This window comes from Lupinus angustifolius, chromosome LG01 (assembly GCF_001865875.1).
Source record: "Lupinus angustifolius cultivar Tanjil chromosome LG01, LupAngTanjil_v1.0, whole genome shotgun sequence".
Classification (NCBI taxonomy): Eukaryota; Viridiplantae; Streptophyta; class Magnoliopsida; order Fabales; family Fabaceae; genus Lupinus; species Lupinus angustifolius.
The window spans coordinates 17,833,239-17,858,474 of NC_032009.1; the positions used below are offsets into that span (position 1 = coordinate 17,833,239).

Sequence of the window (25,236 nt, forward strand, 5' to 3'; positions counted from 1 at the left end):
TTAACCAATGTCATATGTTATGAGAGAAAAATATATATATAGACAATGTAAGAATTTTATATACCATTAATTCATTATCTATTATTTAGCTTTAATTATTATTGACTCTTCAAAAGTAATATTTGTAAATTATGAATGATGTATTGTGTATAAATTATTTCTCTTTGAATACATATGTATTACACTAATGTTTTGATTTTAATTTAGAAAATGTCCCCTCCTTATTCTCCACAGTCCACACTCGATAAAAGCAACTTACAATTACATCAAAGAAAATATTAAAACAACCTTTTTCTAATTCTTCAGCAACCCGTGATCTATATTCTAAAAGACCAATAATTACCCCTACATTAACCGCTTTAATACCCGCTAATAAAGGGCTTTATCGTCAATTCACGTAAAGCGAACAAACCCAAACGCGTTCTCTAATCAAATCCAGTAGGAAAAAGTAATCTTCTCTGTGATTCATTTCAAGGAACCTCACTCACTCGCTTCCTCATTCTTCACATCAACTCACTGAGTCAACTCGCTTCCATTTTCGATCCACCATTCGAGCTTCATCAATCTCACTCTCTTAGCTCAATGCACCATAATCGCAACGTGAAATCGATTACATTCTCCTTAAGATCTCAGATCTCTTAGCGTCTCTGAGTCACACAACTCGTCCTTAACTCGGGAATGGCTTCTTCGGAAGTCGATTCCCGTTTGAGTCAACTCGTTGTTCCCGCGCTCGAGAAGATCGTCAAGAACGCTTCGTGGCGAAAGCACGCGAAGCTCGCTCACGAGTGCAAATCTGTCATTGAGAGGCTTACGAATCGACAGTTACCAACGCCGGGTTCGCCTTCTGATGAACCGGAAAACTCGCCGCCGGGACCGCTCTATGATGGAGGTGTTATAGAGTACTCTCTCGCTGAGTCTGAATCGATTCTCAGCCCTCTCATCAATGCCGCTGGATCCGGCGTATTGAAGATTGCTGAGCCTGCGGCTGATGCGATCCAGAAACTCATCGCCCATGGTTATCTTCGCGGTGAGGCTGATCCTACCGGTAGTGCAGCCGAGGCGAAATTGTTGTCGAATTTGATCGAGTCGGTTTGCAAATGCCATGATTTTGGGGATGATGCGATGGAATTGCTTCTACTGAAGACGCTTTTATCTGCTGTAACGTCGATTTCGTTGCGAATTCATGGAGATTGTTTGCTTTTGATAGTGCGAACTTGTTATGATATTTATCTGTTGAGTAAAAATGTGGTGAATCAAACGACCGCAAAGGCGTCGTTGATTCAGATGCTGGTGATCGTGTTTAGGAGAATGGAAGCGGATTCGTCCACGGTTCCAATTCAGCCGATTGTGGTGGCTGAATTGATGGAACCTGTGGAAAAATCTGATGTGGATAACAGCATGACGCAGTTTGTGCAAGGGTTTATCACTAGGATTATGCAGGACATTGATGTGGTTTTGAACCCTGTGACCCCGGGTAAGATTTCTTCGTTAAGCGGGCATGATGGCGCATTTGAGACTACCACTGTGGAGACTACAAATCCAACTGATTTGTTAGATTCGACGGATAAGGACATGTTGGATGCCAAGTATTGGGAGATCAGTATGTATAAGACGGCGCTGGAGGGAAGGAAAGGAGAGCTGGTGGATGGGGAGATTGTGGAGAGGGATGATGATTTGGAAGTTCAGATTGGAAACAAGTTGAGGAGAGATGCATTTTTGGTGTTTAGGGCACTTTGCAAGTTATCCATGAAGACGCCGCCTAAGGAGGCGTCTTCTGATCCGCAGTTGATGAAGGGGAAGATTGTGGCTTTGGAGTTGTTGAAGATTCTGCTCGAGAATGCTGGAGCAGTGTTCAGAACTAGTGAAAGGTATCTCGTTTCACTTGCATTTCTTGTAGGACTTAAGTTAAATGTTGACATTTTCGTAGGTTAGGGAGAAGGTATATGTCTTAGTTTAATTTTATTGATACACATCAAGGTGTAGTTTCTTTTCTGCATTCAACATCCTTGTGAAGGTGGTAAACATGGCTGCTACATTGTGGGGTAGTCCTATTCTATCTAGTCAATAACTAGTATCATTTCCTGCATCTTCATTATATGGTTTAGGATATATTGGCTGTAATGTAAGAATCAGTGCACTTCAAATCTACCACATCTAATAACTTCTTATAGAAAATGAATTAATTTATGGTTTCTTCTTCAATGGAACATCGCTTTTGAGAGTTAACTTTGGACTACAAACTATTACATTTTTTGGTAGTCAACGATGCTTACAGTTATTTATAGTTTTCTTATAAAAGAACTATAATTACAGTTGTTTGATATGGTCATTGGTTAGGGTGGCGGCCATTGGCTGGTATAATTGTTGTTTAAGAAATTTTATCCGTTCTGCACCTTCCCATCCTTTTTGTAGAGCTTATAATCTAGATCCAAAAATGCAAGTCTCATGATATTTAATTTCCAAAGTTCCCTGGTGAAAATATTAGTTCAGTTTTTGTCTTTTATTTTTCCTTGTTTATAACGTAGAAGAATCACCACCGGTTTTCACTCTTATGATATGTTTGATGGATGGAACATATAGGGGAAAGGAATGGAACAAAAGGGAATAAAATAATGTTCCAATTTTTGGGAGTTTTTTCTTTAAGGGGAATTATTAATAGTTATAAGAAGGAAACTATTCTATTCCCTCATAAAGAGGAGCCAACGGAATGGGAGACCTAAATTAATAAAATTAAAAAACTACTATTTAACTCTTGTAGAGTCATGGGCACTTTAGTACTAACCAGTTTAAAAAGTACAATTTAGGAAATTTGTTTTAAAAGTTTCTTCCATTCCATTCACTTTCACTTGACTCTCAAACAAGGGAAAGGTAGTTTCCATTCCTTTCTTAAATCCAAACAATTGGCAGGTAACTCTCTTTCCATTCCCTTCCTTCTGCTGTCTATTTCATCCCATCCCCTCTGAACTTCCGAACATACCATTAGATTTATTGAACTTCTATAGGATTGAATACTAATGTTAGTCTTGAAGTAAAAATGGGCACTATGATTTAACCATTGTTTTGTCAGTACTATGTTCTTCCTGGATTCTGCTGTAGATGAAATTGCTTTTGTCCTGTTGTCAAACTTTCTTCTGCCTTTGCATTTGGGAACCAACAGTCTGCTATTTTTTGGAGTTTTACCCAATTTTTGGATGGAAGAGTTTGGGGGAAGGGAGGGGTAATTTTCTATTTATAAATTGAGTTATGGAATATGCACAAGGGATGTTGGAAGGCTACATGATAATCACGTTTTAAAAAGATATTCTCAAATTAGGAGACTGTTTACTTCAACTGAAACATTGCCCTTCCCTTCCTTCCCTCCAAACACACCTTTAAGGTCGAGGCAATTTGTGTGCACTGACATACAACAGAAGTCCTTTTCCACTAGGTGTGTTGATCAAATAATGCCTTTGTATTCTCATCATTAAAACCATGTTTTAGCATTAAGATAATCATATTGTTTTTTCCCCAATCACGACTGTCTTTCCTAGGTATTTGGGATTAATTGACATATTAAATAGGAATAATATTTTCTATTAGAAATTTACAACGAATGCCTACCAGCTTTTCTGGTAAATATGGTTTCATTTGTACCTAACAATCCTTGCAATTTTCATATGTAGTAATAAATTTATACAACTTTGTTGTGGTGTTTCCCCTCTTAAATAATGTATGCTCTGTGCAGCTTGATTTTTAAACCTACAGCATCTTAAGCATTGTTCTAAGGCCTTACCAAAGCCATGCAAGTCATGTGCTGTAGTAAGAATCTATTTGTAGCTACCAGTAAAAACAATCAACAACTGGTGTGCATGCATAAAAGTAAATTTCCAATCTTGCATTATTTCTGAATTAATTTCATTACTTGTGTCCTACACAACTTTAAATACTGCCCTTATAACTGGTTCATCAGGAGTTAGTGGAGCAACTAACTAAAACATATAAGTTTACTGTGCGTGAATTGCATATGCTTCAGCGTCTGCTTTTATATTATTTCAGTTTTCATGGACTGTTACTGTAGTGCTTTTGTTCTTTTTTGTATAATGTCTCTTGAATTTCATATGGAATCTTTTCTTTTAGTTCGCAATATTCTTAAGTTATCATAGGTAACACTATCTTTTGATTTTTTCCAGTGCACTACTTGGCACTTTTCTTTCTTCTTTTTTTATATAGCTTTCGTTGATGGTTAAGAATACTATTGATGATTCTATTTGGTTGTGATTAAGCAGGTTTTTAGGTGCCATTAAGCAGTACTTATGTTTATCATTGTTGAAGAACAGTGCGTCAACTCTTTTGATCGTTTTTCAACTATCATGCTCCATCTTCATCAGTCTGGTGTCAAGATTTAGAGCTGGGCTGAAAGCAGAAATTGGAGTTTTTTTCCCTATGATTGTTCTCAGGGTCCTAGAAAACGTTTCTCAACCAAACTATCAGCAAAAGATGATTGTGCTTCGATTTCTAGAGAAGCTTTGTGTTGATTCACAGATATTGGTTGACATATTTATCAACTATGACTGTGATGTCAATTCACCAAACATATTTGAGAGGTATGCTATGTTTTATTTAGTTGTATTTTATTTTTTAGCATATAATTTATTTGACTTATGTTATGAATAATGAATAATATGTGTAATTTCATCTTTAGAGTATGGATATTCAGTTTAATAGCATTTCTGTGGTCTTAGATTGTTTTCATACAAGTTTTGTTCTTCTGTTGCTGTGGTTGTCTTGATTGTCATTCAGTATACTCCATTTTATATCTAATTGTTGTGCTCCTCCTAGGATGGTCAATGGACTTCTTAAAACTGCTCAAGGTGTCCCTCCTGGTCTAACAACCACACTTTTGCCACCTCAAGAAACAATGCTAAAACTTGAAGCAATGAAAAGCTTGGTTGCTGTTTTAAAATCAATGGGAGACTGGATGAACAAACAGTTGCGAATTCCAGATCCTCATTCAGCCAAGAAAGTTGAACCAGCTGAAAACTGCGCTGAAGCTGGAAGTTTACCCACGATAAGTGGGAATGGGGAAGAGCAAGTTGAGGGATCAGACTCTCATCCTGAAATCATCAATGATGCCTCTGATGTTTCAAACATTGAGCAACGTCGGGCTTATAAACTGGAACTTCAGGTACGAAAATGAATAAGTTTTTATGAAACACATATCTTTGTCTAACTTTAGCTGTTTATTAATAAAGCTAATGCAATTTTGTGGCAGGAAGGTATATCACTTTTTAATAGGAAGCCTAAGAAAGGAATTGAGTTCCTCATCAATGCCAACAAAGTGGGTGATTCACCAGAGGATATAGCTGCATTTCTTAAAGATGCATCTGGGTTGAACAAGACGTTGATTGGTGATTATCTGGGAGAAAGGGAAGAATTATCCTTGAAGGTAATGCATGCTTACGTGGATTCCTTTAACTTTCAAGGGATGGAGTTTGACGAGGCAATCAGGGCCTTTCTTCAAGGCTTTAGATTGCCTGGCGAGGCACAGAAAATTGATCGGATCATGGAAAAATTTGCTGAACGTTACTGCAAATGTAATCCAAAGGCCTTTTCTAGCGCTGACACAGCATACGTCCTTGCATATTCTGTGATAATGCTAAACACAGATGCCCACAATCCTATGGTGAAGAACAAGGTGAGCTCAGATAATTCTCTAAATTGTTGTACAGATAACTATGGTAGATATGATGGCCTATTTTCTTTTGGTTGTTGAGTTATGCAGATGTCTGCTGATGATTTCATAAGAAACAATCGCGGTATTGATGACGGAAAAGATCTACCAGATGAGTACTTGAGATCCCTATTTGAGAGAATATCTAGAAATGAGATCAAAATGAAAGAAAATGATATGCCTCCCCAACAAAGACAGTCTGTGAACCCTAATAGACTATTAGGTTTGGATAATATATTGAATATCGTGATCCGGAAGCGTGGGGAAGATATGGAGACCAGTGATGACCTCATCCGCCATATGCAAGAACAGTTCAAAGAAAAAGCTCGAAAAACTGAGTATGTTCACCAATATTATTCCTTCGCAAAAGTGATTATTTATTTTTCAAATTCTTTTCTCTAGTAAAACACAACATTAACCCGGGGCTGCTTTTGGCATGAAGAATCTTATTTTGGAATTCTTCATTTAACTTTAGGTTTTACTAGTATTTATCTGCTTTTTACACGATCTTTTGTCTGAAGTTTGGTGCATCAATCTGCATTGTTCACAATAATGCATTCCTTTCCTTTTTATTAATTTTTAATGTCAGTTAGATCACTTGTTTGGAATTTTGAAGTTGGTTGTTTAATCTTTTGATAGATATTTATTCTTTTTTAATTGCACTTTCATAATTTCAATGGAAACATTACTTGTAGATTTTTTCTTCATATGTATTTGTTTGCAATTTTTAGGTCAGTCTATTATGCAGCAACGGATGTTGTAATCCTTAGATTCATGATTGAGGTTTGCTGGGCACCGATGTTAGCTGCTTTCAGTGTTCCTCTTGATCAAAGTGATGATGAAGTTGTAATATCTCTTTGCCTTGAAGGCTTCCGCTATGCTATTCATGTCACATCTGTAATGTCCATGAAGACTCACAGAGATGTTTATGTGACTTCATTAGCGAAGTTTACCTCACTGCATTCTCCTGCTGATATTAAGCAGAAAAACATAGATGCAATTAAGGTTGGTGAAATTAACATCTCTTCTAGCTGGCTTATGAATATTTGCTTATGAATATTTTAATAAGCTTAACTCATTGATTAGCAATTCTCGTTGTGTGTTATGTTACTTCCTACTCACTCAGGGTTGTTAAGATTGTGATCTTCCTAATAAGATAACATGATCTTATGTCTTTTGTGGGAGCTTCAATCCTAATTGGATACACCAACCTGGTTTGGGGAGATCGTAGTTGGATCATTGGGCATGCTTGTGTTATCATTGAAGTCTGCCAGTTTTTTCAATCAGGTTGAGCCACCATTTATGTGGCAGAGCAACCCAGGAAAAAACGAAGTCCACCCAAATCCATTTGACCTCCTTCTCTCATTTGAACTCACCTAAACATCCCATTCAACCTCATTCTCTCAACTCAACACCAATGTGATGAACTGTGCCTGGTGTGACTTTGATGTTTGACTTTCGCTGATAGCTGAAATGGATTGTTGTCGATGGTCGTGAGCCTCGTGGCTGAGCTCCTCTTCTTCACTCTGTTTCCGTTTTGATCTGGGTGATTGCTGTTCTGGTTACCATTTGTGTGCTTACTATGTTCTGTCAGTGCTAGTGTTGGGTCTGGGGCTGGGATCTTACGTGAGCTAGGATAGCAAAGACATGTTTATCTTCCCCTTTCTAGGCACAATCTCAATCTTTACAACCTTAGTGTCCCCTTTCAAAATGTACAATTTCATTAGTTATTGGCATCTGTTATGATTTCAAGTCCACACTCACTGTTTTTTTTTTTAATGAATTTGCCTCTCTCTTTTCATTGTATTCCATTTTTTTATCCAATCTAAAGCTACACTCCTGCAAGTTCTTTCATCACTGTATACACGCCAAAAAAACAATACAAAATACTCTGGCCTTCACATCTGCTGCAAAATGTGACAATGTCAAGTTAATTGGTTTTTTTGGAGTTTTTCTACATTTACTGAAAATCATTCTAGGAATGATATATGAAGACATGTTAGTCATTATATGTCGGATCATTTCAGTTTGTGATAATGTATCCTTGGTAACTAAGCCCAATGTAAAGTTGCTGATAAATTGATATTACTTTGAACTTGCCATCTTTATTGTTGATAGGCAATAGGTACTATTGCTGATGAGGATGGAAATTACTTACAAGAAGCTTGGGAGCATATCTTGACTTGTGTCTCCCGGTTTGAGCATTTACATCTTCTTGGAGAGGGAGCTCCACCAGATGCCACATTCTTTGCCTTTCCTCAGAATGATTTGGAAAAAACAAAGCCAGCAAAATCAACCATTCTTCCTGTGTTGAAGAAGAAGGGACCTGGAAGGATGCAGTATGCGGCTGCCACATTGATGCGCGGTTCTTATGATAGTGCTGGAATTGGTGGTAATGTTTCTGGAGCAGTCACATCGGAACAGGTGAACAATCTAGTTTCTAATTTGAATATGCTGGAACAAGTTGGAAGCTCGGAAATGAATCGCATATTCACCCGGAGTCAGAAGTTAAACAGTGAGGCCATAATCGACTTTGTTAAGGCTCTATGTAAGGTCTCAATGGAGGAATTGAGATCTCCATCCGATCCACGGGTTTTCAGCCTTACAAAGATGGTTGAGATTGCGTATGTATTACTCGCCTACTACTTATTGCATGCGACGACTTTGTCTTCCCTTTGAAAATTTTAATATTTTCTCGTGGCTCATGGTATTCATGGGTTGTGGTTATTATAGAAAGCAGCAAAGTTAATGGCACTTGGTGCCTTAATCTTTCAGGGCATTGCAGTATTCTTTCTTTTTTGTTTATATTCTGGGAGTTTTGTCAGTTATCTCCTATTTAGTTGATTGCTTGGTTAGCTGTTTAGTTTTTATGGCTTTTTACATTTACCTCCAAGGTTTTAATGGTATATAAAACAGTTAAAGTAGTGCTTAATTTTATTGATGAGAGAAACATTAAGTGCTCCTTCTAAATTCCCAAATCTGATGTACAACCCTTTGTAGTTTGACAAATTGGTGAGTTTAACTATTTTTCCTCTCCAATTCTGGTAAATATCATAGGGGGTTGCACGTGAAAATTTACCTGTTACCTTTTCTGGGTGAATGGCCACTTGTTACTTTTCACAAGGTTTAGATGGTAAATAAAACAATTGACAGAGTGCTTAGCTTTAATTAAAGAGAGAAACATTACAAGTGCCTCAAAGATGAAGGTCAGAAGTTGCAAATCCAATGATGTGAAAAAGAAAAGTTGGGGTAGAGCATCAACATATGCTTTATTTTTTAGGCCAAATCTAATATGTGAACTGCTTTATAGCCGGTGGATAAAAAAATTTGGTTACCGGTTACCGTTTTGTGCACTTTTTAGAAGTCGTGGTAACATTATACGACTTCAGTATAGAAGTCGTGATGGAGTAATTCAACTTCTGCCAGTATAGAAGTCGTGATGACACATACGACTTCTGAATGGAAGTCGTGATGGTGTAATACAACTTCTGGTCAGTATAGAAGTCGTGATGGTGTAATACAACTTCTGGTCAGTATAGAAGCCGTGATGGCATATCACGACTTTTGGATGGCCTATAACGACTTCTGGTCAGTATAGAAGTCGTTCTATGCCAACCTGACTTCCCACAGAAGTTGTATCTCGCTATCATGACTTCTGAACTGTGACAAAATGCCTCACAAAAGTTGTAATTTATTATCACGACTAATAAACTGTAACCAAAGGCCTCACAAAAGTCGTACTTTAGTATCACGACTTCTAAACAACAGCGGTAGCCGGTCACGATTTTGAAGGATGAGATTATGGACCATTCGATCCAACGGCTAAAAAAACAGTTCGCTTGGAAGTGAACTAACTTGCAGTTCGCAAGTTAGTTGCCACCTATTTTTTATGACTGGATAATATTTATATGCTGCTTCCTAAATTATATTGTTTGACATGATTATTGTGTAACAGGCACTATAATATGAACCGCATCAGACTTGTGTGGTCAAGCATTTGGCATGTTCTCTCTGATTTCTTTGTAAACATTGGCTGTTCTGCAAACCTTTCAATTGCAATTTTTGCAATGGATTCCTTGCGTCAGTTGTCGATGAAATTTCTAGAGCGGGAGGAGTTGGCTAATTATAATTTTCAAAATGAATTTATGAAGCCGTTTGTCATTGTCATGCGAAAGAGTAGTACAATAGAAATTAGAGAACTAATCATCAGATGTGTCTCTCAAATGGTTTTATCTCGTGTCAACAATGTGAAATCCGGATGGAAGAGCATGTTCATGGTAGACCTGATAAACTTTTGTTGTCCATACAGCTTCAGTTAACATGAAATGTTTTGTATATGGAGTTTTTCTGTGTCCACTTATTGCTCGTTGACTTGGTTTCAGGTATTCACAACAGCAGCTTATGATGACCACAAAAATATTGTTCTCTTGGCTTTTGAAATTATTGAGAAAATTATTCGAGATTACTTTCCATACATCACTGAGACTGAAACCACCACTTTCACAGACTGTGTGAATTGTCTAATTGCTTTCACTAATAGTAGATTCAACAAAGAGATTAGCCTAAATGCCATTGTTTTTCTTCAGTTCTGTGCAACAAAACTAGCACAAGGAGACCTTGGCTCATCATCCAGGAATAAAGATACGGAAGTTTCTGGAAAGATTTCCTCACCTTCACCTCGAATAGGAAAAGAGGGGAAACAAGATCATGGAGAGGTGACTGACAAGGATGATCATCTCTATTTCTGGTTTCCTTTATTGGCCGGTGAGAATGTTATATCAAGTTTGTCTAGTTATGAATATTAGGGGAAAAATAGTTAATTTATGTTTCTTAACTTGGTCAAATGATTAGTACATCATGGCACTATCTAGTTTCATGTTAAGAACTTAGAAGCTTAGACTATTTTTTATCAGGAAAAAAAATCAGTAGAATAGAGGTTACTAGAGGTACAAAAATGATTTGGTGTTAAAATGTACATATGAAACAAAACACCCAAGCCATAACAAAACCATTTATAAGCCCTGTGCATGCAGTACAACACAGAGTACACCTGGTGGAAACACACCAAACAAAATAAAATGTTGTGCAAGTTTTCTCATTCAATTTCTATTTTTGCAGGTTTGTCTGAGCTTAGCTTTGATCCCAGACCTGAGATTAGGAAGAATGCCTTGGAAGTCCTATTTAAAACTTTACGCAATCACGGCCATCTCTTTACACTTCCTTTATGGGAAAGAGTATTTGAGTCAGTCCTTTTTCCAATATTTGATTATGTTCGACATGGTATTGATCCTTCAGGGAGTAGTTCACCAGTTAATGAAGTAGTGGCTGATGGTGAGCTTGATCAAGATGCTTGGCTTTACGAGACATGCACATTGGCCCTCCAATTGGTTGTAGATCTTTTTGTCAACTTTTACAACACTGTCAATCCACTTTTAAGAAAGGTGTTGATGCTCTTGGTGAGCTTTATAAAGCGTCCTCATCAAAACCTTGCTGGCATTGGTATTGCTGCATTTGTTCGTTTGATGAATAATGCTGGGGAGCTATTCTCTGATGAAAAGTGGTTAGAAGTGGTTTTGTCACTAAAAGAAGCAGCAAATGCAACACTACCTAATTTTTCTTTCCTTGAAAGTGAAGGCTTCATGGCTATAAATCATGAACATGCTTCAACAGATGAAGATGACAGAGATGTTGCCGAGTCTGGCTCACCGGATAATTTAGCAAGCCCAAGGGCTCGCCATCTTTATGCATATTTATCAGATGCTAAATGCCGAGCTGCTGTCCAGCTTTTATTGATTCAGGTAAATTCATGTTGTGTTCCTCAAAATTTGTTAAAATGCCTCATAGAAAGTAATATAAAGGAGAGTCTAAAAGTCATAGTTCAAGTGGCATTTATTCTAGCAAGGGAGTGAGGGACTGCTTGATCCCAGGATTGAATCCTCCTCCACCTCCTAGACTACTTTAGCCTATCTTTTCTGTTTCACATCCGGTCATAGACCTCCTTTGTAGCAAAAGAGAAGATGGAAGCCATTGCAAATGTTTTGCATAAAATGATAAAGACTCTTTAGCTGCTATTTTCATGGAAAACTGATGAAGATAAAATATCATTGATGTTACCATTAATTGTAAATACTTTCCCTACCAAAATTTTGTGCAGTCTTAGGAATATGCACCAACTGGGAGGAAGTGTATCTTTTCATTCAGTACCTCATTTCAATACATATGTACACTGAAAATTATTGTTTTGTGTGCCAGCTATAATAGATGCATGTGTTTTTTTGAAAAATTGTTGTTAACTCTTCCTGAAATTGACAGGCGGTGATGGAAATCTATAACATGTATCGATCTCACATTTCTGCAAAAACCATGCTAGTCCTGTTTGATGCTTTGCATGATGTAGCCTTACATGCTCATAAGATCAATAGCAATACTATATTGCGTTTGAATCTACAAGAGTTTGGTTCTATGACCCAAATGCAAGACCCTCCACTGTTACGCCTTGAGAATGAAACGTACCAAACATGCCTAACATTTTTACAGAACCTTGTTGTGGACAGGCCTCCTAGTTATGAGGATGCTGAGGTTGAATCTCATCTTATTCAGCTTTGTCAGGAGATTTTGGAGTTTTATATTGAAGTTGCAGGTTTAGGTCAAATATCTGAATCTTCTCATGATCAGCAGCCACATTGGCTAATTCCCTTAGGCTCAGGGAAGCGGAGAGAATTAGCTGCACGTTCGGCTCTTGTTGTGGCTACACTTCAAGCTATTTGTACTTTGGGAGAGATTTCTTTTGAGAAGAATCTTTCTCATTTTTTCCCTCTTCTCTCAAGCTTGGTAAGTTGTGAACATGGGTCAAACGAAGTCCAAATTGCTCTCAGTGATATGCTTAGTTTATCAGTTGGTCCTGTTTTGCTACAATCATGTTGATCATTCGGGTAAGACTAACTCTGCATTTTTGAGATGTAGGATTTTTTTTGTTAAAATCTCTTTGTTCATAACTTTCTTCACTCTCCTTTGCCTTGGATTAGTTGTCAATAATAGAGTTTGACAATGTATGAAAGTAGTGATTTTGTGTTAATCACACTTTCAGGTTCTGTATTTTAGAAGCTTAGATTTTTCAGTCAAAATTGATGTATTACCAAGAGGCTTATTGGCTTAATGTTGTATGCTACATTTACTCAGCTTAAAAAAATAGCTTTGCAGCATTATCTCTGGATTTTCTTGTTATGAGTCGATTAATTTTCTAGTTATAAAACTTGTGTCGTAATTAGTGAAGATGCCTTTTATGAGGATTTGGTTTTAACTTTTAATACAAAAGATTTTGATTTTACTGAAGATCAAGACAAAAGTAAAACATCATTTTGGTCTCTGCAATTGACACCACTGATCAATGTAGTAACATTGCAGAATATCAATTTGATTCTTAACTCTGCACGTCTTTGGTCAATTTGGTTTTTATAGGAAACTTATTTATTTTTGCTAGGGATCATATGGCTTTATGTGAACTGGTTGTAAACTCGTATAATGCAACAAGATTTTAACTCAGAAAATAGGAGATTAATGTAGTTAGATGCATTGATAAAACTAAAGCCAAAATTTTGTGATGATAAACTTAAGGGAAGGAAAAAAAAATAGAAAGTTGAGTATCTAACAATTTTTTTAAATTTGTATTTCTTTCCAATAAAAATACATTTATAGTTTATTTTTTGAGGGGAAAAAATCTGCATGACAGTGTATAAGTTTAATATATTGTTACTACATTATTTACTATTCAATATTCATATTTAATTATCATTGACTCTTCAAAGAAAGTAATCAAAATAAATGACAAAGGATATAATAACTGTATAAATCTTTATATTGACAGTGCATAAATTTTATATTCTTTTTTGTATATGAACTTTTATAGAATAATAAGATTTTTGTCTACTAATATGAAACTCTTTTTTATGACAGTTGACTAGAAACCAAGACTCATAATATTTTCTTTACACGGTAATAATGGAACACAAGTTTCCCTAAGAATCATCTCAATTACTAGAGAGGTAAGTATCATACAATAATAAATAAAAGACAATATGTAATATAATGATATTTTTATTATTTTATTTACTATGAAACTATATTTTAATCACTGAAAATATGAGGAGAACAAACACATATCTCTTCATTATTGGAGAGTATCCTTATTCATCAAGATGGCTGTATACTATTTCACAAAATCTAAACACAGCCACCAATGGAAATTGCGTTTATCAATTTTCATTGATTCAGTTGCAGTCCACATCAAGTGGACAACAATAGTTATAGGCCTGTGAAAGTGAAATTTGGCAGCACTTTGTGTTCTTTATTTTTATGGCTTCTCTACCGTCCACCAAACAAGACCTTAATAAAATTCACAAGGAATGAGACACTCTAAATCCATTATTTTCTGCTAGTGATTATTTGATTAACAGAATTTCTTGGTCTGCTGATGAAAGACAAAACAAGAGACACTGGTAGAAAACATTAAGATCCCAGGTTTTGTCTCAGAAAAGGTTCATTTTTATTTAAACAAACAGGCTTGAGAATTGAGTCTTCACATAGATTGGAGAATCATTACAAGTTCAAAAAAGGGCTTTGTCATTAAAGCTGCACATCTCATACAAATATCAGCCGAATACCCTTATTGTGATTGAGGTTATGGTTGTGATTGTGATTGAGGTTATGATCGCGATTGTGAATGTAGCTACAGTCGCGATTGTGAATGTGGTTACGATTGTGATTGTTATTATGATTACGGCAATTATGGTAGTTATCATCGTTAAGATGCGCCTTGATGTGCTCTAATTACGGTTCAATACGGTTGCACTGCGGCTGATTTGGCTGCATTACTGTGATTTTGTATGACATCACAATTGCGATATGATGTAATTGTAGCGGTCACCATATTGTAGTTGCAGTGGTCACCATAATATTGCAACCACAGGAGATGATGTTGTTCACAATTTGAGACAATGATATTCTCCCTCAATCATGTTGCATTCTTTCACTACTTGCTTCATCTTTCTTTATTTAAATTCCACTTCAATAAGCCCAGAAGCAGACCCATCAACAAATTCTCTTGCACTCTTGACTTGTCCTCAACCTCTTCTATCCTTCACATGAAGGTGTCTAGCCAGTTCCAACATGTTTTCAAGCCTATTGACACAAATGGGGATGGAAAGATATCAATAACTGAACTTATAGTTATGATTGTTCTAAATTGTGACATCCAATAACATTGTTTTCAATTTTGGTTGACTAGGATTGTATTATATTTATCACAATTGTAAAAAATGGCAAGTTTGACATCCATTAACACCGTTCTAAATTGTAATTATTATATCTACGATTGTATTATGTTTATTACAATTCTAAAAAATACAGTCACAATTGTGGTCAAGATAACGTTATGTAGATATCCAAAACCACAACGTTCTAGTTCCAATTATAATCACGGAGTGCAATTTAAAATATTTTCTACTATTGATGAATTAATAACGTTGTATATTTTTTACTGCTCTCTACTCTTTTCATGAGATTCCTTATGATATGATTATGTGGATATACCAATCAAATGATTTTATATGTATTATTACATACTCAATGTTTTAAAATCCCAACTGAAGATTGAATCAACAATACTTTTTGCTATGCAAATATTTCATATTCCAATGGATCGTGTCTTCTCTTTAGAAAACATCAATACAGATTTAGGCTTATATAAAGGGATTGAGGTAGAAGATTATATATTTATGTACTATATAAACTAAATGATATTATAACAACAACCACAAACACAAATCTTTAATCTCTGATGCATAGTGGTGATCGTTTAATGCAATCGGAAATGTATGTACAAACTGGTCAAACTTCGTTAATAAATTTCTTGTATTATTATCTATTTTTCATTTTCTGTTCAATATTTGATTTTTTTTTATTCTTCCCAACGATGGATATCAGATAACTCAATCTAAGTTCTCAATTCGAGATAGGGAAGTTCAATGGAACTGATATTGTAGATTATGGGAAAAGTAGATTAAAGATATGTTGGCTCAACAAGATTTATCGAAGGTACTGCATGAGAATTAACTAGATAATATGGATCAACTGGATAAGGGAGAGTTAAAGAAGAATGTTTCGGGAACCATTCAACTCTGCTATCAGATGAGGTGATGCATCACATTATGTATTTGAAATCACCAACTCAAGTATAAGAGACAATAGAGAACATATCATGACAAAGTCTCCAACAAACAAGTTTTATTTGAAACATAGAGTTTATGGCATGCAAGAGATTACTGATTTGCAAAATCATCTCAAGACTTTCAATCAAATAATGCATGACTTGTAAAAACTTGACGTGAAGGATGATATTGAGACCGATCAAATAACGTCATTGTGTTTGTTGCCCAATTTCTATGAACACTTGGTGATAATGCTAATGTACGGGAAAGACTCGATCAAACTGGATCGCAACTACACTTTTGTCCCAAATCTAAAGAAGACAGAATGTATGGGAAAGGTCTTGGGACAATGGTCTATATTTGAAAAGGAGCCAAGTATGTGGGAGGAAGCAAGGTAGAGGAGGTCCTACATAAGGAAAAATATCGAATTCTAGGACCAAAACACCAATTACAAAAAGGATTGTCCAAATAATGGAGTCCTAACAAGTCGATGAGAAAATATTGAGCATCTACATCTGCAAACATTGTATAGAAAGATAACCTTGGTGACAATAGAGAAGTTAATATGTTATCAATATCATCAAATCAAAATGTAGATGAGTGAATATTTGATATTGGTTGCTCTGACCTCATGACGCCAATTAGAGAATGACTCACCATATATAGGGTAAGCAATTTTGGTTTCGTATATATTGAAAATAATAAAATAAAGCAAGTACAGTTGTTGGCATGAGAGAAATCAGAATTATGGTAAATAATAGTATTATAAAAATATTATATGAGCTCAAACAAATATCAGAATTGAAGAAGAAATTAAATTTTGTACTGCTCTAAACCTTACACCCTTAACAAATAAAAGTTCTCCTGTAGAACTATCAATGCATTTCAAAGGGCAATATAGGAAGCTGAAAAAGATATATAATTTTAACCAAATATATTAAATAAGGATGGCATCCTAACTGATAGGGATAATATTATAATTTGACCTGCTATTAAACAGGTGTATATTAGGCGTCAGATTATAGGGAACAATGATAACTAACTACATGTGAGTAGTTATCCTTTACTAAATAAGAGACAATTTAGTCTCATTAGGGGGATTGAGAAGTTACTTGTTTGGTGGAACTGATTCAATGGGGAATCAGGAACTAGTTCATTGAGAATTAGAAAATATTCTATCTTTTCCAATATAGAATGTATTCCATTTCAGTCAATGATAGTTATTATTTTGTTCTTCAGATTCTAAGAGAGTTGCTTGTGAATTATTGTGTTCCTTTTCCTATTCTTTATACTAGTTCTATCATTGGTATTAGAGCACCAATCTCGATGACAATAAAACCCCACGTGATTCTTGTGTTGCATATGAAGACAAGGAGCATGGCGAGATCTTCAGATGATTGGTAACAGGAGCACGAGGAGTTGTTCACTCATTAGGAATTGAATGAAGCCCGAACCAAGAAGATGTAGGATCTTCTTGCAATGGTCACTGCAAAATTAAGGGTTCACCATGGAGAAATCCTTAACAGTGAAGAAGGGGAAAGTGGTTGGGAGCGAGAGCCAACTAAGGACAGAGCTCGCGGTAAATGGGGTAAGTTGGAGATTCTGATTTTTGCGACAGACGACGCTTATGGTTGGACACAACGTTTGGAGAGTTATTTTGTATTGAAAGGTGTCACCAATGAAGAGAGGATGCAAGCGATATTGGTAGCATTAGAAGGCAAATCCCTCAGTTGGTTTCAGTGGTGGAAAAGGTGCAATTTGGATCCTACTTGGGAGAGGTTTAAGTTAGCAGTGATTAGGAGGTTTCAACATTGGTATCAGAGCACCAATCCTGGTGACCAGAAAACACCACATGATTCTTGTGTTGCATATGAAGACAAGGTGCATGGCGAGATCTTCAAATGATTGGGAACATGAGCGCGAGGAGTTGCTCACTCGTCTAGAATTGAATGAAGCCTGAAACAAGAAGATGGAGTATCTTCTTGCAGCGGACGCTGCAAAATCAGGGGTTTACCAAGGAGAAATCCTTAATAGTGAAAAAAGGGGTAAGTGGTTGGGAGCGAGAGCCAACTAAGGACAGCGCTCGCGATAAATGGCGTAAGTTGGAGATTCTGATTTTTGCGGGAGACGATACTTATGGTTGGATACATCATTTGGAGAGTTATTTTGTGTTGAAAGGCATCACTAATGAAGAGAGGATGCAAGCAATACTGGTAGCATTAGAAGGCAATGCCCTTAGTTGGTTTCAGTGGTGGGAAAGGTGCAATTCAGATCCTACTTGGGAGAGTTTCAAGTTAGTAGTGGTCAGGAGGTTTCAACCATCAATGATACAAAATCCCTTTGAGTCATTACTGTCATTGAAGCAAACAGGGATGGTGGATGCATTTGTTGAAGAATTTGAGAAGTATGTTGGAGCATTGAAGGAGATTGATCAAGAATTTGCTAAAGGCATTTTCTTGAATGGCTTAAAGGAGGAGATACAAGTTGAGGTGAGATTATATGAACTTCACACTCTTCTAGAAGTTATTCAGAAATCAATTATGATTGAACAATAAAATTTGGTTCTGAATAGAAAGAGTAGTGTTTCATGCAATCAATCTAGTTGACTTTCCAAAAGTACTCCTTACAATAAGAGTGTAAATAAGAAGCTAAGACTTTTGTGGATAAGAAGGCTGAGAATTCTGGAGTTGGAAGTGTGGTGAATGATGGGTCCCACAAGGCTCTATAACTCACCTAGAGGGGGTGAATATGTGATACAATATACAATTACCATTGATCGATAAACAAAGAGATTATACAAATTTACACACTATTTAATCGATTAAACTCAACTATAATCGATTAACTCGTTCTGTAGGTAATTGATTAACTAAACACCTTAATCTATTATTCAGTTCTTGTTCTATGAAAACAACTTTCTTTCGATATCCAAGATTACCAAGATTCAACTAAACTTACATGCAATCTTTTAGATGATTAAGAACAATAAATGCACAATATAGAAAATGCAATTAACACAGAATGATATGCATGTCAAGTTAAGTAAATCATGTAATGTGAAAATGTAAAAAGATAAGGGGTAAAAAGAATCAGACACAACTTTTATCATGGTTCGTTTGTAGGTCCACTTACAAACTACATCCATGCCTCCCCTTCTGATCTTGGGAGATTTTTCTTCACTGTGGAAATTATGAGTTCTTTTACAAACACACTTCCAATAAAAGAAACAAGACACTCCTTTCTTGGAATCGATGAGCCTCCCACTTTGGTTTGACTACTAAGCTCGCCTACTCGGATATTCACACCATTCACGACTCTAGCCCTAGCCTCTGTTTCGCTCGAACCAATACCTCTTGCTCCCGTGAAGACAATTACTTAACCACAACTAGGGTTTCCCCAAAGCAATTCTCTTTTATGACTCATGAAGGTCATTATGAATTTTTGGTGATGTCGTTTGGCCTCACAAATTCCCATTCCAACTTTCAAACTCTCATGAATGAAGTTCTTAGACCTTTCTTAAGGAAATTTGTCTTAGTTTTCTTTGATGACATTTTGGTCTATAGTATTGACATGGCTACTCATGTGAGACATTTACAACAAGTGTTGGAATTGTTGAGGGAGAATGCCTTGAAGGCTAATCAAAAGAAGTGCATCTTTGGTCAACATTGCTTGGAATATTTGTGTCATGTTATTTCAGGTGATGGGGTTGCAACTGATAAATATAAGGTGCATGCCATTTAAAATTGGCCAATTCCTAAGGAGATAAAAAGGGTAAGGGGATTGCTTGGCCTTACTGGCTATTATAGAAGATTTGTGCAAGGCTATGGAAAAATAACAAAGCCTTTGACTGGCCTTTTGAAGAAGGATAAATTTCTATAGAGTGAAAATGCTACACTAGCATTCGATGTATTGAAGGCTGCTGTGGTTGAGCTACCATTGTTAGCAGTCCCTAATTTTTCTAAAGAATTCATTATGGAGACTGATGCCTCAAGCAAAGGTTTAGGAGCTGTGTTAATACAAGAAGGAAGACCTTTAGCCTTTTAGAGTCAAGGTTTATCTCCTAGAGCTCAACAAAAATCAGTTTATGGGAACTAATGGCTCGTGAACAAGTAGTTCAAAAGTGGAAGCATTACCTCCTTGCAAATCACTTTATCATAAAAATAGATCAAATGAGTCTTAAATTTCTCACAAACCATAGGTTATTCAGTGAAGAGCAGTTTAAATAGGTTGTGAAACTCATTAGATTAGACTTTGAAATCCAATTTAAACCAGGTAAGGAAAATTTAGTAGTAGATGCACACTCAAAAAAGGAAATGTATTCTGCAATTTCAATTCTCTCTATTACCAATTAAGACAACTACTTTTCGGAAGTGCAACAAGATCCTAAGTGGATGAGGATCATTAAAGACTTACTTGTTGATTTGACTTCTCATAGGGATTACATTTGCAAAGGGGACATGTTGTTGTATAAAGGCAACCTGGTTTTGCCTAAGACTTCAAATCAGATTCCTATGATTTTGGCTGAATGTCATGATACTTTTGTTGGAGAGCATTCTGGTTTTTTCAGAATTGACAAGAGAGTGGCCAGTTTTTTCTTTTGGGAAGGAATGAAGAGTGATTTAAAGAGGTATGTGGAGGAATGTGATATGTGTCAACGTAACTAGTACTCTACTCTTGCACCTAGTGGGCTGCTTCAACCTCTTCCTATTCCCACTAAAGTTTGGATGGACATCTCAATGGATTTCATTGGGGGTCTTCCTAGATCAAAGGGTAAGGACACAATATTTGTGGTTGTGGACCGCCTTACCAAATACTCACATTTCATTCCTCTTGGCCACCCTTTCACAACAAATGAAGTGACATCACTCTTTTTGAAAGAAGTTATCAAATTACATGGATTTCCTATTCTATTGTATCTGACAGGGATCAAAAATTTCTCAACCAATTTTGGAAGGAGCTGTTTCGATTAGCTGGTACAAGTTTGAAGCTCAGCACTTCATATCATCCACAAATCGACGACCAAATGGAGGTTGGGAATAGATGTTTGGAGACTTATCTCCAATGCTTTGTAGGACCAAAGCCAAATCCGGGGGTGTATTGACTATCTTGGGCTGAGTTTTGGTTCAATACCAACTACCACATATCCATTAGCATGACTCCTTCCAAAGGTCTTTATGGCAGAGATCCTCCTATCTTAATTAAATGTTGCATTTTCACATCTAAGGTAGAGGAGGTTAATCAATTGTTGCAGAATAGGGATGAGGTATTGGGTGAATTACAACAAAATTTGTTGAAGGCTCAAGATCAAATTAGGGCACATGCTAACAAACATAGAAGAGCAGTTGAGCATGTTGTGGGTGATTGGGTCTACTTAAAGCTTCAGCCATATAAGCTTAAGTCTTTGGCTAACAAACATTGTGCTAAGCTTTCAACTAGATTTTATGGTCCCTATGAGATCATTCCAAGATATATCCTGTTTTTCACGTTTTATTGCTGAAAAAAGCATTGAATGAGGAACTTGAGTTACAGGTTTAACCTACAGATATTCTGCAGTGGAGGGAAAACCTTCAAGGAGACATTAAAGTGCTAGTTCAATAAGATAAGCTACCTTCTTGTGACTGCTTGCAGCCGTGATACAAGACAATTTTCCCTCTTTTCAACTTGAGGACAAGTTAGCTCTCTTACGGGGGTATTGATAGGGTTAGACTTGATATTAAATATGTGTATGTTAGGCGTCAGTTTAGAGGGAACAAGGATAACTAACTGCATCTGAGCAATTATCCTTTACTAAATAAGAGACAATTTAGTCTAATTTGGAGATTAGGAAGTTACTTGTTTGGTGGAACTAATTCAGTGGGGAATCAGGAATTGGTTCATTGGGAATCAAAAAACATTCTATCTTTTCCAATATATTTTGTATTTCTATTTCAGTTAATAATCAATAATAGTTATTATTATATGTTATTATTCTATTCTTCAGATTCTGAGAAAGTCACTTATGAATTATTGTGTTCTTCTTCCTATTCTCTATACTAGTTCTATCACTAACCTTCTAAATAAAATTTCAATCAGTCAATACCCCTCGTAAATAAAAAATTTCACTGAACAAACAAATGGGTAGCAGACTCACCAAAACAATTATAGAAATCACAAAATTATGAATATCTTACTACGCCTTCTAAATAAATTTGAGTATAAAATTTATGCAGTAAAGATTTATACACATGTATTTTACCATCTATTATTTATTTAGATTACTTTTTTTGAAAAGTCGATAATAACTAAATATTAATGGTAAATAATGCAGTAACAATATATAAAACATATACTCTGTCAGTGAGTACATTTTTTTTTTCTCAATAAATTATCTCTTTACCCAAATATATCCAAAAGAGTTTACCATGAAAAAGCCAAGACAGGTTCTAGCAAATTCCATTTGCTTAAAAAAAAAGCTACCAACACCTAATGCAATAGATAGAGATACAGAATTAGAAGCTGAAAAAAAATGAGTAACCTATACTTGAAGAATACATGCTAGCACAATCTCTAGACTATTTGGAAGTAGTAATTGAATGATAGATTTATTTGAAAATGAATGTAATATAATACAATTGTTAATTATTTAGATTTAATTAAATATTGATATTTCATTAATATTTCTAGAATTTTCTAGAATTTTCTTGTTGTGAGATTATAATATTTGTTTAGTCATCATCGATTATTTCTAACAATCAACCCTTCAGAAGCAAGTTTTTCATCTTAGACATGTTCTAGTGCCAAGTATTCCCTTCAAATTTGCTCACGTATGAAATATTTTTTAAATTTGCTCACATATGAAATATTTTTTATTTTATCACTTGATATCATAAATAATCTTGGAACCCATTGTTGTAACCTGTGTCTCTAGCTTCCATTATTGCCAATTCTTTTATATAGATATGCATGAAACCAATCCATGCTTCTTAAGCATCACCTTCAACCTGATGTGACTATAATATTATAATTGTGATGATTACCGTAACAACATCACATTATAATTTTGGTAATGATACTAAATCATAATAATGTGGTCGCAACGCAATTGCTTCACACCACAATGTAACCGTATTGAGCTGTATAAGACTGCATCAATTTTAAATTTTTTTACTCATAAAATAATTTACACCACAAAGACCACGATAACTACATTAACCATAATTCCACTAACCATGGCAGCAAGTACAATTTAAAATACTTCCCTTCACCATAACCAATTCTTGTTAAAATCCACCTGGACAAATTAACATGAGGGTGAGATTATTGATTTCCAATTTGTCCATTGAAATAATTTTCCTGACACATTATGATTTTATATTTGTTTTTATTACAATACTGTCATGGGTTGACTAGGAGTGCGAATAAGAAATGTTTCAATGTATTTTTGGTAGAGATAACAGTAAAAACCAAACTAATAAATATTTGTCCATACTAAATCCAAATTTAACAGGAAAAACTCATTATGAATGAATTTGAGTTTAGATTCGGTTTTTATCTAAATTTAACTTTCGAGTTTAATACATCTGATACCAACCCCAAATTCATCCCAAACCAGATTGATGTATGCAAGTTGTTGAACAAGAAGGTTGCTTTTGATTTATTTTCTCTTTTACTTACTGTTTAATGGTTTCATAGGAAAAATATATATAGATTGTTGAAGAAATTACTCTCCATCCGTAATCCATAGAGTAAACACGGAAGTCCTTATGACCATGGTTTTGTTCCCACAACCGAATGTGTATGCCCATACATACACCCAAATGGAACATCCATGATACAGACCGAAGAAACCCCAAATGAGTTCATGGTGAAGATAAAGAACATAACTTGTTGAACCATTTCCGGAATCTCGAAGGTATGAGGGTGAGATGATCTTCCAGATGATAGAACGCCGAATGGTTTTCCTTTAGTTCTCTCTAGAGGGGAATGAGAGAATACCTTAGTTTCTTGAAAGTGTGTTGTGTTAGGGAGAGTGTGGGTTGCCTTAGCCTTAGGTTATGAGGAAAAACCTCATCCTTATAAGCCTTATGGATGGCTGGATAGTGTTATCCTATCCTGGATAACACTATTCTCATCCTACCTTATTCTCCTTAACCTTTACACTTGAAAACCTGTTGCTCTACAAATGGGGACCATAACCCATAAAAGTAACCCTGTAGTGGTTACTACTTTAGTTGTAATAATTCTGATTCAGTCCCTTCATCAAATCAGAAATTGCATGAAGGTATCTACACTTATTATTATTTTATGATACATATGCCATTAGCCACCAAATTAATTACTGAAGATCATTTTATATTTTGGCTAATTACATAATGGCCATAACACAACTACAGAATTATATTTGTGACCCATAAATTGTCAAAAATTCCAACATAGACATCATATAATATTTCGAATCAAAGCAAAAATAAGAAAGCTATGATGAATAATGGCCAAAGCATAACTCCAATATATGATTTCATTATTATAAACATGTTGAAAATGAAGCATGATCTAAAATCATATTCATTGCTATAAACATTAATAACACTGATTAAATTATCAATATTATATTAGAATATGACAAATGAGTAATACTGATACAATTTTATATATCTAAGAATGCAAAAATATAAATGATAGATGGCCGGTAAAGTACTGCAGTTAACTAAACCATTTATACTAAAAAAAATTAGATAACATTTCTTTTTGGTTAAAATATATATAAAATATGATAGATTATATCACTTCAAAAAAAATAGAATTGATTATAGATTTAGTTTTGTTTTTGCTAAAAAATGAAAAGAAGATTTGATATTAGACTTTTTCTTTTCAAAGGACATTTTATATTTTAAAATGAGATTGTAGGAAAAATTACCGGGATAGTGTAGTTTGACTACACTATCCCAGCTTTGGGGTACCTTTTCAAATAATTACGGGATTGGGGTACTTTTTGAAAGTCGTGGATGGGGTCCACGACTTTGGCATAGTCGTGGATGACAGGCACGACTCCAGGGGAAAGTCGTGGACCAGACCCACGATTTCCCTTTAATTTTCTCTCTCCTCACTGAAATCGTGGATGGGGTACACGACTTCCAGTGTCGTGGACCCCATACACGAGTTTGCATGGGTTATTTCGTTTTACGTACTTTTTTTTGTGTGGTTAAATTATAAAATTAATGTATTTTGAATATGGTAATTTTAGTTAAATGATTATTTTTGTATTTTAGTATGGTAATTTAACATGTTATAATTTTAGTTAAATTAATGTATTTTTGTAATTTTTTAGTATGGTATTTTTGT

General features: G+C 35.4%; 1 protein-coding gene across 1 annotated transcript; it reads left to right on the forward strand.

Annotated features, from left to right (window-relative positions):
* On the forward strand, positions 441–12,915 carry LOC109350508 (brefeldin A-inhibited guanine nucleotide-exchange protein 2-like). The gene is made up of 11 exons (XM_019591741.1): positions 441–1,868; positions 4,266–4,583; positions 4,819–5,164; positions 5,252–5,674; positions 5,762–6,048; positions 6,442–6,715; positions 7,829–8,334; positions 9,666–9,987; positions 10,093–10,474; positions 10,829–11,508; positions 12,023–12,915. Exons 1-11 carry the CDS (start codon positions 679–681, stop codon positions 12,632–12,634), a joined length of 5,340 nt encoding a protein of 1,779 aa, XP_019447286.1. The 5' UTR covers positions 441–678; the 3' UTR covers positions 12,635–12,915.